The 22,216-nt window shown below is 34.1% G+C and overlaps 1 protein-coding gene across 6 annotated transcripts in view; it reads right to left on the bottom strand.

The window, feature by feature from the left end:
• LOC126812447 (unconventional myosin-XV) overlaps positions 1-22,216 on the bottom strand; it is a 107,826-nt gene that overhangs the window by 13,429 nt on the left and 72,181 nt on the right. Inside the window, exons 23-46 of one of the 6 annotated variants that reach the window (XM_050538840.2) lie at positions 21,504-21,637; positions 20,937-21,035; positions 20,665-20,739; positions 19,836-19,996; positions 17,450-17,619; positions 17,071-17,143; positions 16,548-16,754; positions 15,587-16,280; positions 14,548-14,644; positions 13,772-13,848; positions 12,470-13,480; positions 11,866-12,073; positions 10,770-11,035; positions 10,157-10,292; positions 9,084-9,205; positions 8,172-8,287; positions 7,352-7,442; positions 7,133-7,183; positions 6,428-6,542; positions 5,766-5,866; positions 5,138-5,167; positions 3,248-3,354; positions 2,527-2,553; positions 1,462-1,487 (exon numbers count right to left, since the gene is read on the bottom strand). In XM_050538840.2, the coding sequence (XP_050394797.1) occupies positions 1,462-1,487; positions 2,527-2,553; positions 3,248-3,354; positions 5,138-5,167; positions 5,766-5,866; positions 6,428-6,542; positions 7,133-7,183; positions 7,352-7,442; positions 8,172-8,287; positions 9,084-9,205; positions 10,157-10,292; positions 10,770-11,035; positions 11,866-12,073; positions 12,470-13,480; positions 13,772-13,848; positions 14,548-14,644; positions 15,587-16,280; positions 16,548-16,754; positions 17,071-17,143; positions 17,450-17,619; positions 19,836-19,996; positions 20,665-20,739; positions 20,937-21,035; positions 21,504-21,637 (4,194 nt within the window). Of the gene's footprint in view, positions 1-282; positions 399-1,461; positions 1,488-2,526; positions 2,554-3,247; positions 3,355-5,137; positions 5,168-5,765; positions 5,867-6,427; positions 6,543-7,132; positions 7,184-7,351; positions 7,443-8,171; positions 8,288-9,083; positions 9,206-10,156; positions 10,293-10,769; positions 11,036-11,865; positions 12,074-12,469; positions 13,481-13,771; positions 13,849-14,547; positions 14,645-15,586; positions 16,281-16,547; positions 16,755-17,070; positions 17,144-17,449; positions 17,620-19,835; positions 19,997-20,664; positions 20,740-20,936; positions 21,036-21,503; positions 21,638-22,216 lie in introns of all 6 variants that reach the window. The other 5 variants (XM_050538841.2, XM_050538836.2, XM_050538842.2 and 2 more) reach the window with 5 other exon arrangements.

The following is a 22,216-nucleotide window of genomic DNA, read 5'->3' as shown; positions in this document are numbered from 1 at the left end:
TTAAATACTATGATATGTTGATATGCATGGTATACTAAACATAAATATATACCATACTCAACATAGAAGTAAAGAGTACAATGGTATTTATTTTCAGCATTGTGAAGCATAAAAATATATGAAAGACAATGTTTAGGAAACCGAAAATTAAGGAGAATTTAGGAAACCAAAAATTAAGGAGAATTTAGAAAATCAAAAATAAAAAGATAGAAAATGAATACCGTATATAAAAAGAGATAAATAGTCTAATATTAAAGAATAAAGATGAAGCACCACCGTCACCTTTAGAATTGTTTCGTCCATGTTTAGTTAGTTGTTGTAGTTTACGAAGCTTGAGACTTTCAATCATTTTGATTGTTCCCCTGATAGAACCATCATTCTTTCTCAGCATTTCGTACCTTTAACAAATAATGATTGGAGCATCCAAGAGTTAAAATAAGTAAGCATGAAATGGATTACAGTGCAATAATGATAGATGAATTAGGAACGCTTGGTTGCTTTGCTGGAACAAAAACTTTTTTTTTTAATGGAAGCAGTGCGGTTGGTGAGGTCAATCAGTCAGAAGGCGTATATGAAATGTAAATAAAACTATTTTCAAGCAACTAGACAGTAAAAAAAAAAATGATGATATCAATCACTTAATTCCAATTTATAAGAAGAATCTACTCTCAAACATCATTCCATTAGGATTAAGAATTTTTTTTTAATCCAACTTCCAATAAAACTACATGCATTAATTCCAGTTTTTGTTTTCTATAAAGATTATGAAACTCCATCAGTCGAAAATGAATTGGAATTGTGTATTTGATGTCATATTTTGAAAGTCAGGATCTCTAACAAGAAGGCGATATATTAATTTTAAAGGGGGACAGTTATATATATATATATATCTCCATCTTAAATATCTCTGATTGTAAATATGTCTATGACAGTGACATTTTTCTTAGCAGATATGTGTTTTACTTTTCTAACTGAGCTAATGAGAGAGAGAGAAATAGGGTTTAACATCCACTCGACACAAACTAGGTCATTTCGGGACTAACATATGGTTTAATTTTATTTCAATAATTCGCTTGCGCGTAGGTGTCTTTAGCAGTGGGAGGAAACCGGAGGACCCGGAGAAAACCCACGAGGTTAGACAGGCGACCATACTCCTTGTCCTGGGCTAATGAAGATGGGCATATGCCACACAGTGTGCTATGAGGGAAATTTTGCCAGGACAGCATCTGAATTCCAAACGTCAAGGGTTCTTTTACATGCACGGCACTTAAAAAAAAATCTGATTACTCTGCATGGACCTAAATAGCTAATGCCATCTTCGTATTAGAGACCACAACTTGAAGTTAAAATTAACTAAAATAAAATTTTTAAAAAACATAATGCATGATGGAACTGAACCAGGCATGTGAAGACCAGACAAGTGCTAGAATAAAAATATGATATTCGTTAGTCTGTAATTACCTTGATTAGGTAATCTGTGTTGATTCCTGTTAAATTTATTATAAATACATAATTATATTAAACATATCAATTTATTATAATTAAATAATTATATAAAACACATCAATTTATTATAAATACATAATTATATTAAAGAAAATGCATAATGACTATAATTACAAAATGCAATTGTAAAATCAGTAATTGAACAAGGACCACCGGTATTTGAAAAAAAAACATTATCAATAACCTTCAAATATTGTTGAAACATAATGGATACAAAAATTTTGAATGTAAAATCAGAAATGGAAAAGGGGTTATTTGAATATAGATCTAAAAAATTATCATTTGTTATAATCATAAAAGCTGGTTGATATTCTGTCATCACGATAATGAATAATTCTAAAGTGTATTCATATTATTGTAACATTAGCTAATTCCACATTTTGTATCAATAAACTGAAAGTGTGTGGTTTTGACTGAAGCGTGTTCGGAATAATAACAAATCATTCATATAATTATATATCATTAAAGAAGCATATACCAGAGTAAGTTGCATTTTATATTAAGTCTCCTGTGGTAGTTAGATGGGTATGGTTGGAAGAAAACAGTAAATTCTTTAGTGTAGAGAGACGCATATTAATAGTCCGAGAGACAGAACTGTAATCACATTGTTTGATCCTCAAATTCTTGTATCCTTAATTCAGACATGTGATTGCTATATTCCAGTCTATCCAGATTTAAGTGGGTACTGGTTGCACACAAATTCTGTATATTGCACAGTGAACAACTCCCTGAGGCGTTAAAATTACATTTTTGCATGATCAATACCAATATATTTGTGAATTTTGTCAGTATAGCTCCTCAAAATCTATATTGTCAAATACTATCAGTGTCAAGATTTTCAATATATAGTATATATATGGTCCTTGTATATAAATGGAAGTTTTTTAATAAGTTGCAATAACGAGAAGATGTATCCGAGATCATTCATTAAAATGCTGATATAGTTATTATTTATATATAATCAAAGCTCATTAATAGATCAATGTGATTAATTAATTTGATCACTATACACTTGTTTACCTGGTTCTCGGTCTAGCTGAATATCTACTATATATACAATAGAAGATAGAAACAATTTTAACATTATCAATTGTGCTGAATATTAATCAACTATTTTTGACATATTGCTACTTTCTTCCTTGACCACTTGCATAAATCCTTCCTTAACTATATGTACAAATCCTTTCTTAACTACAAAGCCATCTTTGCCTACTGTACATGTACAAATCCTTCCTTGGCTACATGCACAAATCATTTTGTGACTACATGCACATATCCTTCCTTGACTAGAATATGTACATATCCAAGAAAAGTTCATAGCTTATTACAATCCTGTAATTTTACAGGCATCACTTCAAACCATTTACCATTCAGTATGAAACAAGTTTAACTCATATAGTATAATCCTTTTCAAATATCACTGGTCCCACCCACTTTAGCCCCTTTTTGGGGGGGAAATAAACAAAAGAAAGATGGAATGAATGGAGGAAAATGGGGTTTGACGTCCTACTTTTCTGTATCAAGTTGGTTCAATGAACTTGGAAAATTGGCCTGAAACCAGTCACAAGATATCTTATAAATTCCCTTCAAATTTGGAATCAACCCCCAAACTTTTTGGTCAAGAGCATTTGCAAAACAAAACTCACCCTTCAAGTGAAATTTCCAAAAAATGTTTATACTGTAAAAAATAAAACTAATAATTAAATTTTCTAGGATAAAAATATATGTTGTTTTGACTTACTTGTCTATTGTTTCTCTAAAATTCATGATAGCAAACTCAATCATTGAATATTTTCCTTCTGGCATGAATGAACCTTGACTCGCATCACTAATATCATCTCTTGATTCCTGCAAATAAACAACCATCATATAGGTTAATGAAATGACATGAAATGAAATTTAACATTCTACTTTTCTGCTCCAACTGGGCAAATGAAGATGGGCATACGTCATGCAGTGTGCTATGAGGAACATTTTCTGTGGACAGTGGCGTTACTGCATACTCTTATATCAAATTCCAAATGTCAAGGATCCTTTTAAGTTCAAATGTTCATGCTAAAGTGTACACAGGACTGGGGACTTTCGTCCCATCCAAACGACTAGACGCTCCACCATTCGTCCTGCATCTCTGTCAAAGACTTGCCACACCAGAGGAACTTTTTTTGCCAACACCGGGAGTGAACCCAAGATAACATATGCAGTGTCATTTATGATTGTCAATAAGATTTATCAGGGTTGTATATTTGATAATTGAGCCTACATTACAGCTACAATGAAACTGGATAATAAACTACCCTGAAACCCACCAGATACGAACTGTAATATGGTGATATATTGTATGTCTGCCTAATTCAAAACCCTCATCAAAATAATTGATATATTTTACCAACTCATAAACTACCTCATTCTGTGACGTGAACATCAAACTCTCATAAAACCTTTTGACATTCAATCTGCGAACACTCCCCGCTCTCTACTATTACATTTTATCTCATACATGTGCATACAAACATGTCTATTTTTGTGATGTAAAAATATGCTAACATAATTAACAAGCTGCTAAGGTAAATTACTAGATTAACCCTTTCAATGCTAGACGTAAATCCACTGCCTGTGCTAGACCCTTTTTTGAGGAAAAAAGGGAGGTTGGAACTGAATGCCAAGCAGTACTTATGGAAGCTTTTATGAAAAATCTTTTTGTCTGTTGGGATGGGCATGAGGTTGGGCTAAGAGGAAAAAATAGAATTTTGGAAATTTGCATAATAATGTAGTCACGTGACGTCATGGCGGCCATTTTGGATTTCTCATTTCACACTAAAGCTAACACGAAAACGAATTTTTCTCCATGAAATACTTAAAAGATATTGTTTTTTTTACTGGATTTTGATAAAGATATATAAAATGAACAAAAATATCAATAGCAGCCATGAGCAATGCCGCCGCGAACACGCGCATCACGTCTCCCGCTGCCATGACCACGTGCGGATTGCAATACCTTGTTTTTACTTTCACTTTCACTTTCATCCCCAAGTCCCATATCATTATCAATATAGTCAGTCAATAGATCTACACGTTCGGGAATCAGGAATTACCTACGTATTTTACGATCCAGCAGGCCAGCATTATTATCAACATCAGAATTATTGTCAGAATCTACTGCAGACACAGGGCTATCGTGTTCACATTGGGCTTGTTCATCATGCACGTGAGACATAGCTAGCCAAGGGCGGAACGTCGCGCAACAAATCACACACTTCATAATACCAATCACTGTCCTGACTACTATCATTATCAAGTAACTGGAAACGAATTATGTGTATCACCCGCCTCGAAATTGTCCACATGTTGGTCAGCAAGACGTCATTCACGACTTCGTCGAGAGTGCATTGTCTATGTTGTCACAATGCACTCCGCCATTTTACGGTTTGCTGCTTTGAAACACGTGGAAATATGTTCTAGTGTATAGAAAATACAATAGATGGCACTTGCAGTTACGGTACTAATTTTAGCGAGGGCTTTACTGAGTACACGGTAATACCGGGTACGGGCATTTTACCGACATTTTATAATACCCGGTACTACCGGGTATACGCAGTGAAAGGGTTAAAATAAATCAGAATAAAATACTTACTCTACTTGTTTGTCTTTGTACTAAAACTGCCTGTAAAGCAAAACAGCAATAAGCCGTAAAACAGACTTGATTAAAAACAGTTTAAAGCTAGGTTAATGTTAAATTAGCACAAATTTGAAGAGGGAGTAACACCCAAAAAATATAAATAATTCAACTAAAGATTATAATTTTAGGATTTCACATTCTTTAACTACATAACAGTTTGCCGGCTGTTTTAAGATTATATAGCAAATGCATTTCATCCCACCTATCTATACACCAATTATATTTCAAATTCAAATATTGTTTCTCCAGGTGATACTAATGATACCCTTCTATAAAGGGATTATTACAAAGGATATAAAATTAGTTATTACAATTCCATATATATCTCACAGTCCTATTATTATGAAGTAAACAAAAAACAAACATTGCTTGGGGCTACTCCACCTTAAAACACATGAATTTAAAAAATTTAGCTGATATTTTAAATAATTTTCTTCTTGATAGTAACTTTTCATGTTGTATTAATCCAATTAGCTTTATGAAAGATTAGCAAATACTTTTTTGTTAAGAAAAAAATAGTTATTTTCTAGACACAATCAAAGCTGAAATGATTTGATATGTTGCATAAACATTGTATACATACCCTGGTTGTTGAACTATGTTCAACTTCATGACGAAGTAATACTTTAACATACTCTGATGGGAAAATACCAACAATACCATTCAATGAGCCATAAAGCCAACCTAAAAAATAATCATTTTATAATATAGTAATATATATAACCACAAGTAGAACATAATACAGAAATTAAGTTGGGGTTCTTCTGATGCAAAGACCTTAAAAGTAATTAAAGAAATAAAGCAAAACTTTGTGTCCTGTACTTCATCTCACCTGGTATTTGATTAGCAGTAGTCGGTGCTATGGTCAGCAGTACTCAATGCTGTTGTCCGCTGTAGTCAATGCTACTATTAGCTGTAGACAATGCAATAGTTAGCAGAAGTCCATGCTACAATTAGCAGTAGTCCATGTTACAGTTTGCAGTAGTCAATTCTACAATTAACAGTAGTCAATGCTAGAGTTAGTAGTAGTCAGATGCCACAGTTAGCAGCAGTCAATTCTACAGTAAGCAGTAGTCAATGCAACAGTTTGCTGTAAACAATGCTACAGGTACCAGTAGTCAATGCTACAGTAAACAGTAGCCTTCTCAATGCTATAGTTAGTAGTGGTCAATAAAACAGAGATCATAATATTATATTTTCTGCTACATAAAGGTGTTACAATAATTAAATTAAAATGTTAGGTACCTTGATCCAAGTGCATCTCAGGATCCATGAGTTTTATAATATCCCCACATTTAAAACTGAGTAATGTTGATTCTCTGGTTATATAATCTCTTAAAGCTACAACATACTTATTCCCCTGAAACAATTATAAATACACATTAATCATCAATCGTACTTATTCCCCTGAAACAATTATAATACAATACAATACAAATTAAAGTAATGATGCGCCATTGGCATTTGTCACAAAAATATCACAGTCCAGTTCACGCTAATAAGTACTCAGAATGATTATTTAAAATTTAATCAAGAAAAAAAAATCAAAATACCATGATTGCTAGATAACCGCCTGACTTGGATTCTATTGGATTTAAAACAGACCAATGATCAAATTTTCGTGGACAACAAAAGGGCAACAGACTCATTTCATAGTGATCAGTACAGATTGATGAAATTTTAATTCCACATATTTTTGTAAATACTGAATGGACTGTTTTTCCTATTAGAGGTTCATCTTTCACAATATTGTAGTTTGCAAGTGATTTCTATTGCTTAAAATGACGCATCAGGACTTTAACCACCCAGAATTGTTCAACATCACGTTTAAGGCATAGCCCTTCTAGAGAATAAAATTATTGGTAAAATTACTGGAATAGTTCAAGACCAACATCTATATATATTTACTCATATCATTTTAAACGAATAGAAATACAATCTTCTACATACCTTTTCACTCTCTGTACAGAATTTATCAATCATGTTTTTCAGCTGCTTTGCCTACAAAAAAAAAACACACACAAGTTTTTTAGTTTATTCTTAAAACTTAAGAAATGATCCCAAATTAAAATACAGATTTATTAGTTCCCATCCTAAAATCATTCGATTTTATCAGTTTATTTTTTGTTCTTTCACAACTATTATAAACATTTTATGTAAATAATTTACCCTGGGTGTGTAAAATAAAACTGATTTTGTTTTTAAGTCAAGTTGTATCGTTGAATCACTTGGCATCACACAATCTACTACATCTTCAAACCTGAAAAATACATGCAAACTTTTTTAGTTACAGAGAAGTTGTCATCATTTACTGCATGTTCTTTGTTCTGAGACAAGGAGATAAGGATAATGCACTGGAAACTGGAAATTTGAGAAAGTTCATCAGGATATTTTCCGGCGTGGTTCCCCCTTGTTGAGTGGTGCAGGATGGAGGGCCTCACAAGGACAGCATCTGGTGTACATGTTGGAATTCAGGAATCAGAGAGAGAGAGAGAGAAATGGGGTTTAACATCCACTCGACACAAACTAGGTCATTTCGGGACTAACATATGGTTCAATTTTATTTCCATAATTCGCTTGCGCGTAGGGGTCTTTAGCAGTGGGAGGAAACCGGAGGAAACGGAGAAAATCCACGAGGTTGGACAGGCGACCCTACTCCTTGTCACGTACAATCGGGGAATCGAAACCACGCCAGTTGACACAATGACAGACTGTATGATACAGCGCGCACGTGCTAACCATTCAGCCTTCCACCCCCCCTTCAGGAATAAGAGTATGCTGTAACATTTTATGCACATGGGGTTCTTTATTCTTTAGCAGTTGGAAGAAACTGGAGAAAACCCATGAGGTTGGGCAGGTGACCCTACTCCTTGTCACAAACAGATGGGGACTCAAAACCACGTCACTTGACTCAATGACATACATTATAGTCTAAAGCGCACACGATAAACCCTTAACCCCCCCCACCCCCAACTGTAAGTAATTATACCTGATTTCTTCTAAAACAGAGAGATGGTCATCTATTAATGTTCTTTCTCTTGTTACCAGACGTAAACCTGTATGACTCACGCCCAAATATTTGACACTAGAATAGTGACCTGTTGACTGTAAAAAAACCATACATATTAAAATCACATCAAAATTCAATATGCAAACTTAATTTCTTTATTTTCCTGAAGTTCAGATTAAATTTTATTGTTGCATACTCCCACCATTAATTGTTTATATAAGTGTTGGAATTTATGTTAATATGGTGCAGCATTTGACCAATATGGATTGGCTTCTAATAAACAAGGTCAGATATTCCACAGAAATAAAGTCTATGAGTATGGCTCTGGTCACAAACCAGTAGGTCTTGGGTTTGAGAAGGTCCTCTGGTTTCTGCTTGTTAATAGTGCAGGACGGCGGCCTTGGCAGGGTAAAGCATCTAATTGTGCTGAGAGAGAGAGAGAGAGGGGAGGGGTTAACATCCACTGGACACAAACTAGATCATTTCAGAACGAAGATATGGTTTAACTTTATTTCATTAATTCGCTTACACGCTGTGGTCTTGGCGTATGGCGGAAACCAGAGAAAAACCACAAGGTTGACCAGGCAACCCTACTCCTTGTCACAGACAAGTGGGGAATCAAAACCATGCCACTTGACTCAATGACACACCTTAAGATGCAACGAACACACGTTAACAATTTGGCCATTCACCCCCCACCCTGCACCCATGCGCTGATGGAATGAAAATGTGAGGTACCATGTTTACCATTGGCAGCCCATTAAAGATCCCTTGACGGTTGGAAATAACAGTAAGCATGGAACTCTTGTCAGATTTTGAATGTGTTTGCTAATGGTAATAAGCACTTATATTTGCAGTTTAAACAGAATTTAAATATAAAGTAAAACTTACTGCCACGGGAAAGAGACGACAGAAATATGTAGGCCATTCTTTGGCGGTATCAACTATAATTTTCTTGGCTTTCTGACTGACCTCTTTAGTTAAAACATTATGATTACTAACTCCATATGTATCTAAAATAAAACATAAATATTCAAAAAACAAAAATAAACATTCAAATTTTTATTTAACAGCCATGTTAAAAGTTTACTAATAGCATTTTATCATTACAATGTACACAAATGATGTAGTACTGTGGGGGACATGAAAAACTCTGGATATTGTGGAAAACACAGGGTTATATATAGTAAACAGGAGTGTTTACCGAACCACATCTATTGCTGTCTTTTAACTAAAGTCAAGGAAATGACCAAAAACAGTAACTTGAAGAATCCATTCAACACTATATTGTAGCAGCATTATTACAGAAGAGTCAAGTCTTTTAAGTTGTCATGTCTTGCTGTCTTGAGTGATAAGCATGATGCAGGCAATCTAAACTCGCAATGATGTGACTGGTGCTTAACGGAAGTACCAAAAGTTAACAGATACAGACTACATGATGAAAGCAGATTCAATGACGCAATGTTCTTTTCTTGAAAACTCAATGTATAAAGTTTAATGTTCAATGAGACACTTTTGGATAACTCTATTACAAAGTTTAATGTTCAATGAGACACTTTTGGATAACTCTATTATAAAGTTTAATGTTCAATGAGACACTTTTGGATAACTCTATTATAAAGTTTAATGTTCAATGAGACACTTTTGGATAACTCTATTATAAAGTTTAATGTTCAATGAGACACTTTTGGATAACTCTATTATAAAGTTTAATGTTCAATGAGACACTGTATTATAAAGTTTAATGTTAAATGAGACACTTGTCCTCTCTGGATAACTCTATTATAAAGTTTAATTTTAAATGAGACACTTGTCCTCTCTGGATAACTCTATATTATAAAGTTTAATGTTAAATGATACACTTGTTATTGATCGACAAGATCTATAAAGTAGAGATAGTCAGAGAATAATGTAATCAATAAACAATATTTTACTACATTCTTTGAACAGAACATAAAAATTACCTAGAGTAGATTTCATTTTGATTTTATCCTCTTTAGTGATTCTAATACAAGCATTATTATAAACATCTTGTACAACTTGACAGTAGATTAGATGTAGAGCTAGTTGATTATCTAATTTCTCTTGTGGTAAAAATACCTGAAATATTAAATACTTTGTCATCACCAAGAACAAAGAAATAAAGATATAGTAATTAACATCCCACAGCCTTAATACAAAAAAGTCAAATTTGCATCCATTGAATGAAACCCAAAGGTTATTAAAATCAAGGAATATCTAATTAGCAAAGGGCATAACTATTAAAATAGCTTGACATGTGTATGATGTTTCATAAATACATCTTGAATAGGATATAAGATATCAGAAAAAAACAGTAACGAAAGGACAGAACCCATTTCAATATCCCTCCCTTACTTTGTAAAGTGCAAGAAAAATGTATAGTTAAGTGGTATGATAATTTGCTTTTGTCGTTAGTCATTTCTAAGTATTACATCAATGACAACAGGAGCAGATAATCTGTTAAAACTCTTTAATTGCGACAATTAATTATCAACACTGTAGAGAATATTACAATGACAATAAACTATTCTATAATTATGTTAAAAATTGACCCACCTCTTTTCTGACATGAAGTTTCCATGGAACCGGACTGTAAGTAAGGAAGAAATTCTTTTGTTGTGGGTAAAGTTCGGTCATAACTCTTTCAAGAGTGGCATAGTCAATAATCTTAGTTTGTACTTCCTCTTCCTGTGTGATGTGTGTCTCATAAATTGGTTCCTGTGCTTGTATATTTTCTGATACTTTCTCAATTCTCTCCGTCTGTGTTTGTATAGTACTTGGTTTCGTTGGTGGAGGTCGGTCAGGTAATGGTGGTGGAAGTGCTAGAAAATAAATTTTTCAATTCCTATTGAACTCAACCATTTTAAGAGGATAGTACATAGTGCTTGCTTTATGGAGGTAGCAACGTATACAGCCCTTTAGACGTGTGTGTGGTCTAACTCTATGATTTTATTGCAGTTTTTGATATTTTAGTAGCAACAGATATAAAAATGAACAAATTTATATCATGCAGAGTTAAGCAAATCTGGCAGCTAGTATTGTCTAAACTAGTGACCATTAGTTAAATTAACAGACAAAAATGTGATACTAGTATTTGCCATTATTTCTGAATTTATTAACATGCTACGTTTCGATACACATACAAATATCATTATCTGTATGTGTATCGAAACGTAGCATGTTAATAAATTCAGAAGTAGTATATCCATATAAGTGTTTTTAATTTGTGAAATCTACCTCTATATGTCTTATAAGGATTATTTTCAGAAGTTTCATAGAATTTTTGCAGCAATGCTCAGCTTGAAATAAGTGATTAATTTGGTCACAATATTTCACATATTTATGATACATGGCAAAAGAAAATGTGGCACAAAAATGATCAGTATTAATTAAAGGATGATTACTGAGATAGATTGTGGCTTTGTATTACGATACTACAGCAAAACCCTTCAAACAAGTTGTTAATAAATAATAAGACTATTTTCTATGTCTGACATCGTTAAAATTACATTTTGACAGTACTATTACTACTATTAGCAAGTGTATCTGTTGGAGCAGATACATGTTTTTAAAATATGTAACATCAGTATAACCAATATGACTGACTAAAACTAAACAAAAAATTTGATTATTGATAATAAATTAAACATACCTGCTGGTGCTGGTGGTGGTGGAGGAGGAAGGGGGATGCCCTCGATAGCTTTAGTTGCAACAGCAGCTGTTATGGCCTTTTTAGCTGTTTCAGTAGTGGTGGTGGTGGTTGTCTTTTTAGCAGGTACTCCTCCTAGTTTTACTTCTAATAATCTTAACGTCTCCATGTGGGTAGTTTCCACTAGAGATTTACCTCGTTTTAATGGTTTCTGAAAAATATCATCATCATTAAATTGTTAAGTTTATTTATGTGTTACCAGCAGTTCATGCTTGTAGTGACTGTACAATTACATCGGTGGTTTTCAAATTAAGATTGTATGCAACATTAGTGATAGATTTGCCAATATGTCACAGATGTATTAAGATTCAATTGTACATATTACAGCCATAGAAGTTTTCAAGGGCTTTAGTGCATGCTTTGCTCCAAGTAGGCCTAGGGCCTTATTCATAAATGCTTTTAAATATTTATATTTAAGGATACAGCATTTTCTTTGAATAAGGGAAAAAAAGCTAGTAAAAATATTAACTCTTAGTCAATGGAAATGCTGGACTCATAAAATACTGGGTTTAAGTTCTAATGTACAAGTTCTCATAAAAGTTAATACCTCCTGCTTCTTTAAGATGGATTTAGGTTCATCAGCTGGTTTAGCAGGTGGTTTCCATTTTGCTTTACCAGACATTTTCTCCAGATCTCTAGCTACTTGTTCATCTATGTCCAGTTTACCCACATCTCGTAGTTTATGTCCGTCATGTGCTACAGGTGGTGGCCAGACAACTCGCCCGATACGAATAGTTCTCGCTCTACCTTCAGTGTCTTTAAATGTAAAAGTACCAGTTTCTCTGTCAATCTCTGGTTCAAAATTATTCGTAGGTGCTGGAGGGGGTGGTGGAGGAGGTGGGGGAATAGCTGGCTGACTGTGAAGTTTTTGAACAATAAAAGCTGAAGAAGTTGGTGGTGGGGGAGGTGGATCATGAGGGATGTTTGTTTGTGTTTGGCTTCTTTCTTCACGGACTGTTACCTTGGTTACAGGTTGTTGTTCGTATGTCATTGCTGACGTAGAAGCAGCACCAAAATTAGCAGCTTTACTAGTCACTTGATTCGACACACCATTAGATAAATTAGATTGTTGGGATTTAAAAACATAACTTGGCTGATTCATTAGACCCTGTGAAGAGGAAGAAGGTTCAAAATTATTTTTTATAAACGAGACTTTCTTTGGTGCTGTAGGCGGTGGTGGCTGTTGTTGAAAGTTACTTGTTGTTTGAGAAATATTGGAAGCCGCACCAAAATTGGATGGAATATATCCTGGTAATTGATTAGTCTGAACACTAAGACCACTGTTAAAACTAGACGCTGGACTAATAATGCCTCCATTTACTGCAGGATAACCAGTTGGTCTCGGTCCTGTCTGTATCTGTTGAAGCTGTTGTTTAAGAACTTCCTGTTCGATAGATTGTTTCAGTAACTGATTCTGTAGTTCTTGTTGTTGTAAGGCTGTTCGTAAAGCAGATGTAGTTGTTTGTGTTTGAGCTTGGATGTTAGCACTGGCATTTTGTTGCTGTAGTGCTGCCTGCATCATTGCTTGTTGTTGTTGTTGCTGTCTCTGTGCTTCAGCCTGGTAAAAATTAAAATGAAACTCATCATTATGGGATTTCAGTAAACAAAATAAAATACTTGTTAGGGAGATGGAGGTTAGGTAAGAAAACAATCATTGCTTGGTGTGGAAAGGAACCATTTTGATAAAAGTGTATTTATCTCAGCTTTGTCGTAAATATCGAAAAATAGTTATACTTATATTTTGATTAAAATTATATAATACAGTGTATTATCATTTTTCCACACAAAAATATTCTAAATATCTCAGAACTTGGCGACAAACATCATACAATAGTTATACTTAACTTACCATTTGTGTCATGTAAGCTTGTACTGCTTGTTGTTGCTGTTGCATCTGTTGTTGAGCCACCAATTGTTGTAAAGCATCTATCAAATATACAAACATATACTTTGTTTATACCTGGTGGGTAAATTGTCTGTGTATTATTATTTTTCAAGCCAGTTATATAGGTTATGTACGTGCCAAATGAACACATTAGTATTTAAGATGAACTATAACATATACTTATGGAAAAACATTGACTCAAGTCTGGTGCAGACCGGCTAACATTTGTTGGCCGAATAGTGTTTTCCGACAAAAGTTAGCCAGTGTGCTTGGATCTCAACAGGAACATTTGTTGGCCGAACAATATTAAAAAACATTGTTCAGCCAACAAATGTTTGTGTTGGTCTCGTTTGTGTTGAATTTTAACAAAGAGCAAAACAATTTATAGGGACTTCCAATCAGTATTTCGCTAACGATCACATGGTACAGAAATGGCTGATGTCGCCATGTTGTTACTATGTGATGTTTGGGTCAATCATTGTGACATCAACGTTGGTCTCTTTTGAACAAATGTTGGTTGTTCTCGTTAAACATTCTTCGTTTGTGTGAAATTTTAAAAAAGTATAACACATTTGTTTTGTTAGACAACAATAAATGTTAGTCGTTTTGTGACGGGCTAACCTTATTTGGGCGATGTTTCGAAGAGTATTTTCACAATGTCATTAACTTGATAACACTGAGAGAATACTCCTAGAAATGTTGCCAAATAAATTAGTACCTCTAATCTAAGTTAATATTACCTGTAGGAGGGGGTAAAGTTGAAGTTGGTATTTGTGGGATCAGACCACCAGTTGGCATCTGAGGTATAAAACCACCAGTAGCTAGAGGCATACTTGTCTAAACAAACAAACAAACAAGTCAGAAAATAATAGTAACATAACATTAAACATTTGAAAATAATGATATGATATAGGATGAAACACAATTAATATATATTATTGGAGATGTACAAAATATATTTTCATTGAGTATCAATGAGATCCAATACTGAAATAAGAAATGAAATGGGGTTCAACATCCTACTTTTCTGCTTTGACTGGGCTACAGAATACAGGCATACACTATACAGTGTGCTATGAGGGAAATCTGCACTACAGCCTACTCTATTTCGAAGTGCAACTGTCAAGGGTGCGTGTACATGGGACCTTGGTTTTCAGTTCCATCCGAATGACTAGACACTGTTCCTTGTCCTGCACCGCAGACAAGAGATAAAGAAACAAAGCAGAACAGACCAGAATATAAACAGATGGGGCTTATCAGACCCCTAATACCCCAAACACCAGCTAAGTCAGTAATACCACCTAAAAATCATTAACACCAAACCCCCGCAGCCCGCAATGAAAGTTGTGTGTGTTTTAAATTTAACAGGATTTTTTCTTATACTGCAACATTTTTGGTCCGATTTTCATGAATTTCAAACTCGCCCGTCATTATGATGAAATTGTCAAATATTTAAGCGCACAATATTTAAGCGCACAATAAGGCCCAAATCTATGAAGTTACGGTCCGGTACATGCCAATATCAAAAGGAATCAAGATCTCTTGAATATAAATCTATATTTCAAGTTTTGTTAAAATCAGATAAAAACAGTGACCTGTAGAGTGCCCACAAACAAAATGTAAATGGACACACAGATACACAGATGGAATGACAGGGACGACGACAAAATACATCCACAGAAATTGAATATATAAACACATATTTGGCTGTACAGGTAGACACACAATCTGCTTGTCAGGACATTGACTCATTGAGATAAGTATCTAACAATGACATACCTGCTGTGTTTGTAATCCTGGTATACCTTTTCCACCTCCACGTATTCTATTCTCCAACATTCTACCATCACCTATATCATCCTCTTCATTTTGAAGAGCATTGTTAAAAACGTCTTCTACCCAATGAGAGAAGTCTGTATTATTGGTCACAAAAGATGCTTCTGAAGCATTTCCGTCTGTTATATGTTTACCGCGATTACCTCCCACTATTTTCCTCTTTCCTTGAATACCTGATTTCACATAGCGGCTATTGAGTTTACTATGAGGATCAAGATCTGCTGTCATTTCTGGATGTCCAATTTCACCATTTGATGAAAAATAACGAACATTTAATCTATTTCCAGATAATTCATTTTCCAGATCATCTTCAATGATTGTTGTGATATCTCCGTTTGTGAAACCGTTTGAATTTCCGTTTGTTACAGCTCCACTTCTCTTTGTATACCGGGTATTCATTTTGCTCTCCGAAAGTCCCTTAGAGAAAATATCTGTTGGTCTTTGATTTAACACACTAGTCATAGAGAAACCCAGTTCATCCTCTAATGGAGGGGAATTTGCCATTTTCTGCCGTAAGATTCGTTGTTGTTTAATATCCGAGATATTACCGGAATTCATTTTTGATGTGTCACGTTTCAGCAACTCTGGCAATCTACCCACTATAATCATTAATCTTTCTCTATCTGGGTTGTGAGGACTGAAAAAAAAAAGAACATCACACATTGAGAATTCAATATTTCAAATATATCAGTCATTTTCTTACAAAATGTTTCAAAATACTCCATACCGATGTTCATTTTATTCATCCCATATTTGGTTTTCATAGGATGTGACAAACTGGCCTCTTGACCAATATGTCCTGGGCTCAAATCCCCAGTGTCCAGGCAAAACTCTGGACCACAAATTGCACACGTAACCATAGTAATGAAATTAATGTTAATCTGAAAATGCCTGAGGTACTTACAGATCGGAATTAAGATGTCTACGATGTTGTATTCTTTCTTTACTTCTATCGGTAGATACCAAGAAATAGGCCTTACATACAGGAAAGCCTGGTGCTATCTCCATTTCACTTATTAAATCCAGAACATAGTCATACCCCATTAATTCATAGAAATCTGTATCATTCTGTAAAACAACTGTCCAGCCATGACAGTTTTCTGGTAACCCTCTATAATAAGGACAAAAAAGATATAAAGTACGGGTTAAAATTCTCACAGATTTACTCACTGGCATCAATAAATTCATTTGTTTCTGTAGTATATGCAAATGCCCTGGTCACTAAGAGTCATCCTAAATTCCATTACAAATTGAATTATTTTTCAACATTTAGACAATGTATAAAATTAAGCCTTCAGATATAATTGAGGTTTTAATCCAAAACAAACATTCATTATCTTGTAGTAATTCTAAAAGTGATTTCCAGCCATATTTCATATTATGATATTCCAGAAGTATGCAAAAAGTTAAAATCTGTCTAAATTTACCTCATTTTAAGTAGATGTGATGTAAATAATTCTCCTGATGTCCACGACTCAATATGACCATACATATTCACATCTTTAATAGAAGAAATATCAAATATAATCAAAATCATACATGAAGAGAAATTTCTAAAAGTTATTTTCAGAATAATGAATCCAAATCATAAAGGTACAAATATGATGTAAAAATAAAATACAATTCAAGAAAGATCATCTAATCCACTCAATATCTAAGTCATCTGATGATCTAAAGAGTTGATTATGCACATGTCATGTGAATAAATGTCTAATAATAATTTGAAACCAGGAAAAAGGACCTGCAATAGGCAGATTTAGCTCTTGAATAATGTATAAAGTGTATAATTAACAGCTTGAAACTTACCATCAGGAAATTTTACTTCTAGCGCCATATTAGCTTTACGCTGTGCTGCCATCCACTCTAAATAACATGGTGGATACACTCGACTTAATTGTGGAAGAATATTGGCACATTGTAGAGCTTTATGTTGACAGATGACCTTGTAGCCATTTATACCCACATCAGACACATACCTGAATTAAAATTTAACAAGCCAACAGTGAGGCTGATGTCCCCCGCCGAAATCCACAAATAAATAGATGATACATATTAATTAATCGCACATCTATTTTTTTCAAAAGTATCGAGCAATCGAACTGATTATCAACTATACACTAAGTTTCATCACTCTCTATCAGATAGAATCAAAGTTATCTTGTCCCAAAGCATCGACCAAGGAAATTGCTTATCTCTGCTTAGCTTTAGCTCGATATGTTAATCATTGAATTCGGTCAAGACGAACATCAACTTCAAGTTAGAAGCAGAGTTGTTATGTTCCAAAGTCTTGACCAATCAAAATGCTTATTGCTCCTTAGCCTAAGCAGACAATTCTCATCATCGAACTTAGGCAAGGTATTGATGTAATGAAACTATACACCAAGTTTCATCACTCTCACTTAATTAGAACTAAAGTTATCATTTACCACAGCATCAACCTATCAAATTGCTTATCTCTACTTACCATAAGCAGAAAATGCTCATCTTCGCACTCTATCAAGGCATTGACCTCATAAACACCTACACCAAGTTTGAACATTCTAGCTCAATTAGAAGGAGAGTTATTGTGTTCCAAAGTCTCGGCCAATCAAATTGCTTATCGTTCTGCTTACCCTGAGCAGAAAATGCTCATTATCGAACTTAGTCAAGGTATTGATGTAATGAAACTATACACCAAATTTTATCACTCTCACTTAATTAGAACTAAAGTTATCGTGTCCCAAAGCATTAACCAATCAAATCGCTTATCTCTGCTTAGCCTAAGCAGAAAATGCTCACCTTCGAACTCCATCAAGGCATTGACCTAATAAACACCTACACCAAGTTTGAACATTCTAGGTCAATTAGAAGGGGAGTTATTGTGTCCCAAAATGTGTGACGGACAGACAGACAGACAGACAGACAGACGGACGAACCCATTTTAATAGTCCCCTGCTTTCTTCGAAAGGCGGGGGACAACTAAAGTTATCGTGTCCCAAAGCATCAACCAATCAAATTGCTTATCTCTGCTTACCCTAAGCGGAAAATGCTCATCTTCGAACTCCATCAAGGCATTGACCTAATCAACACATACACCAAGTTTGAACATTCTAGCTCAATTAGGAAGAGAGTTATCGTGCCCCAAAGTATCAACCAATCAAATTGCTTATCTCTGCTTACCCTAAGCGGAAAATGCTCATCTTCGAACTCCATCAAGGCATTGACCTAATAAACACATACACCAAGTTTGAACATTCTCGCTCAATTAAAAGTTATCGTGTCCCAAAGCATCAACCAATCAAATTGCTTATCTCTGCTTACCCTAAGCGGAAAATGCTCATCTTCGAACTCCATCAAGGCATTGACCTAATCAACACATACACCAAGTTTGAACATTCTAGCCCAATTAGGAAGAGAGTTATCGTGTCCCAAAGCATCAACCAATCAAATTGCTTATCTCTGCTTACCCTAAGCGGAAAATGCTCATCTTCGAACTCCATCAAGGCATTGACCTAATAAACACATACACCAAGTTTGAACATTTCTAGCTCAATTAGGAAGAGAGTTATTGTGTCCCAAAAAGTGTGACGGACAGACAGACGGACAGACAGACAGACAGACAGACAGACGAACCCATTTTAATAGTCCCCTGCTTTCTTCGAAAGACGGGGGACAAAAAATCTTTATAAGGCCAAAATTTAAGTCCAAATCAAATATTTTAAATGAGCTAGTCTCTATTCTTTGGAACCTAAAATGGACAGAAATGGGTCGAAAAGCACATATTGATATAATATGAATGTATATAAACTGATTTACATTAAATTTTTATAATTCTATTCTTATTTCTAATCAATTAAATTATGTTTGAGAAATATGCAAGCAGTGCAAATTGATTGGCAGTCGTTTGCATCTTAAATATTGGATATCAGAAGCCCAAGATAAGAACATCAATATTGATTGAAATGGACCAATATTAAATTCTTATTTGTGTATGGAAAATTTTATATTGAGTTAGATGTTTAGCTCCTTTAAAGAATGAAATCTGTGAACCAAGCTGCATACAGATGACAAAAACATTTAAAACATATATATTGACCAATCAAATTTATTATCAAATTTGTGATTTTGCACGAATATGTCTTAGGTACAAATGCAGATTACTTTTCTTTAAAGAAAAAACACATTTGGAAAAAATCAAAAAAATCATCCTTACTTGAGAAGATATTTAAATAAAGTTGAACTAGACGGAAAACAACTGAGACACATAGCCATTAACAACCAGCCTTTCTCTACGGCTGATAATTTCTGATTTTTCCAGGTTTGATTAATAAGCTGACAATAAAGTTCATCACGTAATCCTTCATTTTGCAAGCCCTACAAAAAAAATAATAAGAAAACTGACAAAATATATCAACACTTTAAAAAGGAAAACAACCACTTTTTTTTTACATTGTAAATGTATTTGCAACAATTATAAATTCAATGAGTCCACTTTAATTTTCTTTTATTCATGCTCAATATAAATAAAGTTAAAATATAATATATCTGAAATGTTTAATTTTTCATATGAATTCACTGAGCCAGCAATGTTTAATTAAACAAGCCTTACTACCCTTCCCCTATTTCATGTCACTGTTCCAAAACCAACAATCTGTCCCAAACTTGATTGGTGGAAATGAAATGGGGTTTAACATTCTACAGGCGGGTAGTGTTCTATGAGGGAAATTTTCCTCAGAGAGGAGCAAAATAGCCATCACTTATTTCAAATTCCAACCGCCAAGGGTTCTTTTCAATACACAGCAACATGTACACAAGGCATCTATTTATCATTCAATCCAAATGACTAGACACTAGTCCTTGTCAGGCTCTCCGTCTGCACTGGAAGCCGAGCTGGAAAATCTTGAGAAACTTTCTGGGTCAACACCAGGAGTGAACAAGAGACCTACTGGTTAGCTTGAAAACAACAGTTTGTCCCAAAATCTGTTGGTGGATCCTAATTTTTAAAGATTAGAAATTATTGAGTAGAAAATATCTATATTTACCATTTGGACAATATAATCAGACACCATTTTTTGTCTCTTCTCGGACATTTTCTCATCATCCATAAATCTTAGTATCTGAAATTAAGATTTGTATAAAATATATTTTATATATCTGTACACAGCAAATTTTTACATATTTCAAAATTTTGATATCTATAAGCTGATATTATGTCTTTTTATTGCTTTGATTAAATTTTCAGGTTATTAATTTTATCAAACCAATATTCATAGAGAAGAACTGTTGTAAAGAAAATTGTTGATATTATACTAACCAACTTGAAGACGGAAATAGATTTGTGGAATACATCTTCTCCTGGTGTATTTGAGAGAGGTGCCTTAATTGGTTCATTTCTAACACCCCATGATGGATCCTTTAAAAAAAAAATGAATATTATCAATCTTGAAATTATATGTATATTGTGTAATTAGCTAGATAGCTAAAAACAAAAACAGGCGCTAAACAAATAAATATGGCAATAAAAAAAATTGTTGACCAAATGGAAACTGATTCACATTTATGGCATGGGTTTGGGTTTCATCTTGGCCATAATATGTCAGGTTGGAACAGTTTGTATCAAAAATTGATAACACTAGCACACTATAAAATCAACGCTCTGGAAAGGTTACGCCATGACAATTTTGTCTAAACAACGGCATGATGTCAAAATTTTACAAATTTCATTCGAAACAAATATTTTAATTGCTCCACCAATATGCACTTTGTACACAGGACATGTTTTGGGGGTTGGGTTTTATTTTTGTCAGGGTAAGGTAGGGATCAAATAAAATATTGTTCTCAGCAACAGCTGTCTAAGAATCAACTATAAAAATGACAATACCTTGAAATAAACTCCAGTGAATTTATTGAAGACGTGTGAGTTAATATCAACAGGTAATTTATACCCCATATCCATCGGTCGGACATCTCCAACAGCAGTAATAACATGTTTAGAATTATGTACAAGTTGCCAATCTGTAAAATATACAGTAAGAATTCATTAAATAGTAATATTGTTATTGATTTATTAATAACAACCAAATCCAGTCTCTGTGGAGATAAAACATACTATATTACTGTCATCTTAAAACTTAATAAATGTTGTAATAAAGCTTCACATTTCTCAAATACAATGTTAGACTACCAAATTTATTAACAGTAAGTGGTGTTATAGCCAGATAAAAACAGTGGGCATTATTTATTAATATTGCACGTACAGGAGCGTAAACTGCTAGAAGTTCTAAACGAATTTGCATATTCAAAAATAGGTCTCCCTATTTGGATCTGCCACTGTTCTGTGGAGCAATACAGCTACAAATAAAATCATTATTTCCGGACCTTCATACAAGAATCTATGATGGTTAAGTAAGAGCTGGCATTTGCTTGAGCTCACAGCGTGTAGTGCCAAGGAACAAAACCATATTCCTACCTACTACTACTACCTGATGCTTTAACATCTGCTTCCACAGAAGTGATATCGCAGACAAGAAGAAATTACCCTCTATAAAAGGTATGGTGAACTAGACAGTGCCACCTATGAGGCGTGGCTTAAGA

This window comes from Patella vulgata, chromosome 2 (genome assembly GCF_932274485.2).
Source record: "Patella vulgata chromosome 2, xgPatVulg1.2, whole genome shotgun sequence".
NCBI classification, from domain to species: domain Eukaryota; kingdom Metazoa; phylum Mollusca; class Gastropoda; family Patellidae; genus Patella; species Patella vulgata.
This window is presented reverse-complemented; position numbering and strand designations above follow the sequence as displayed.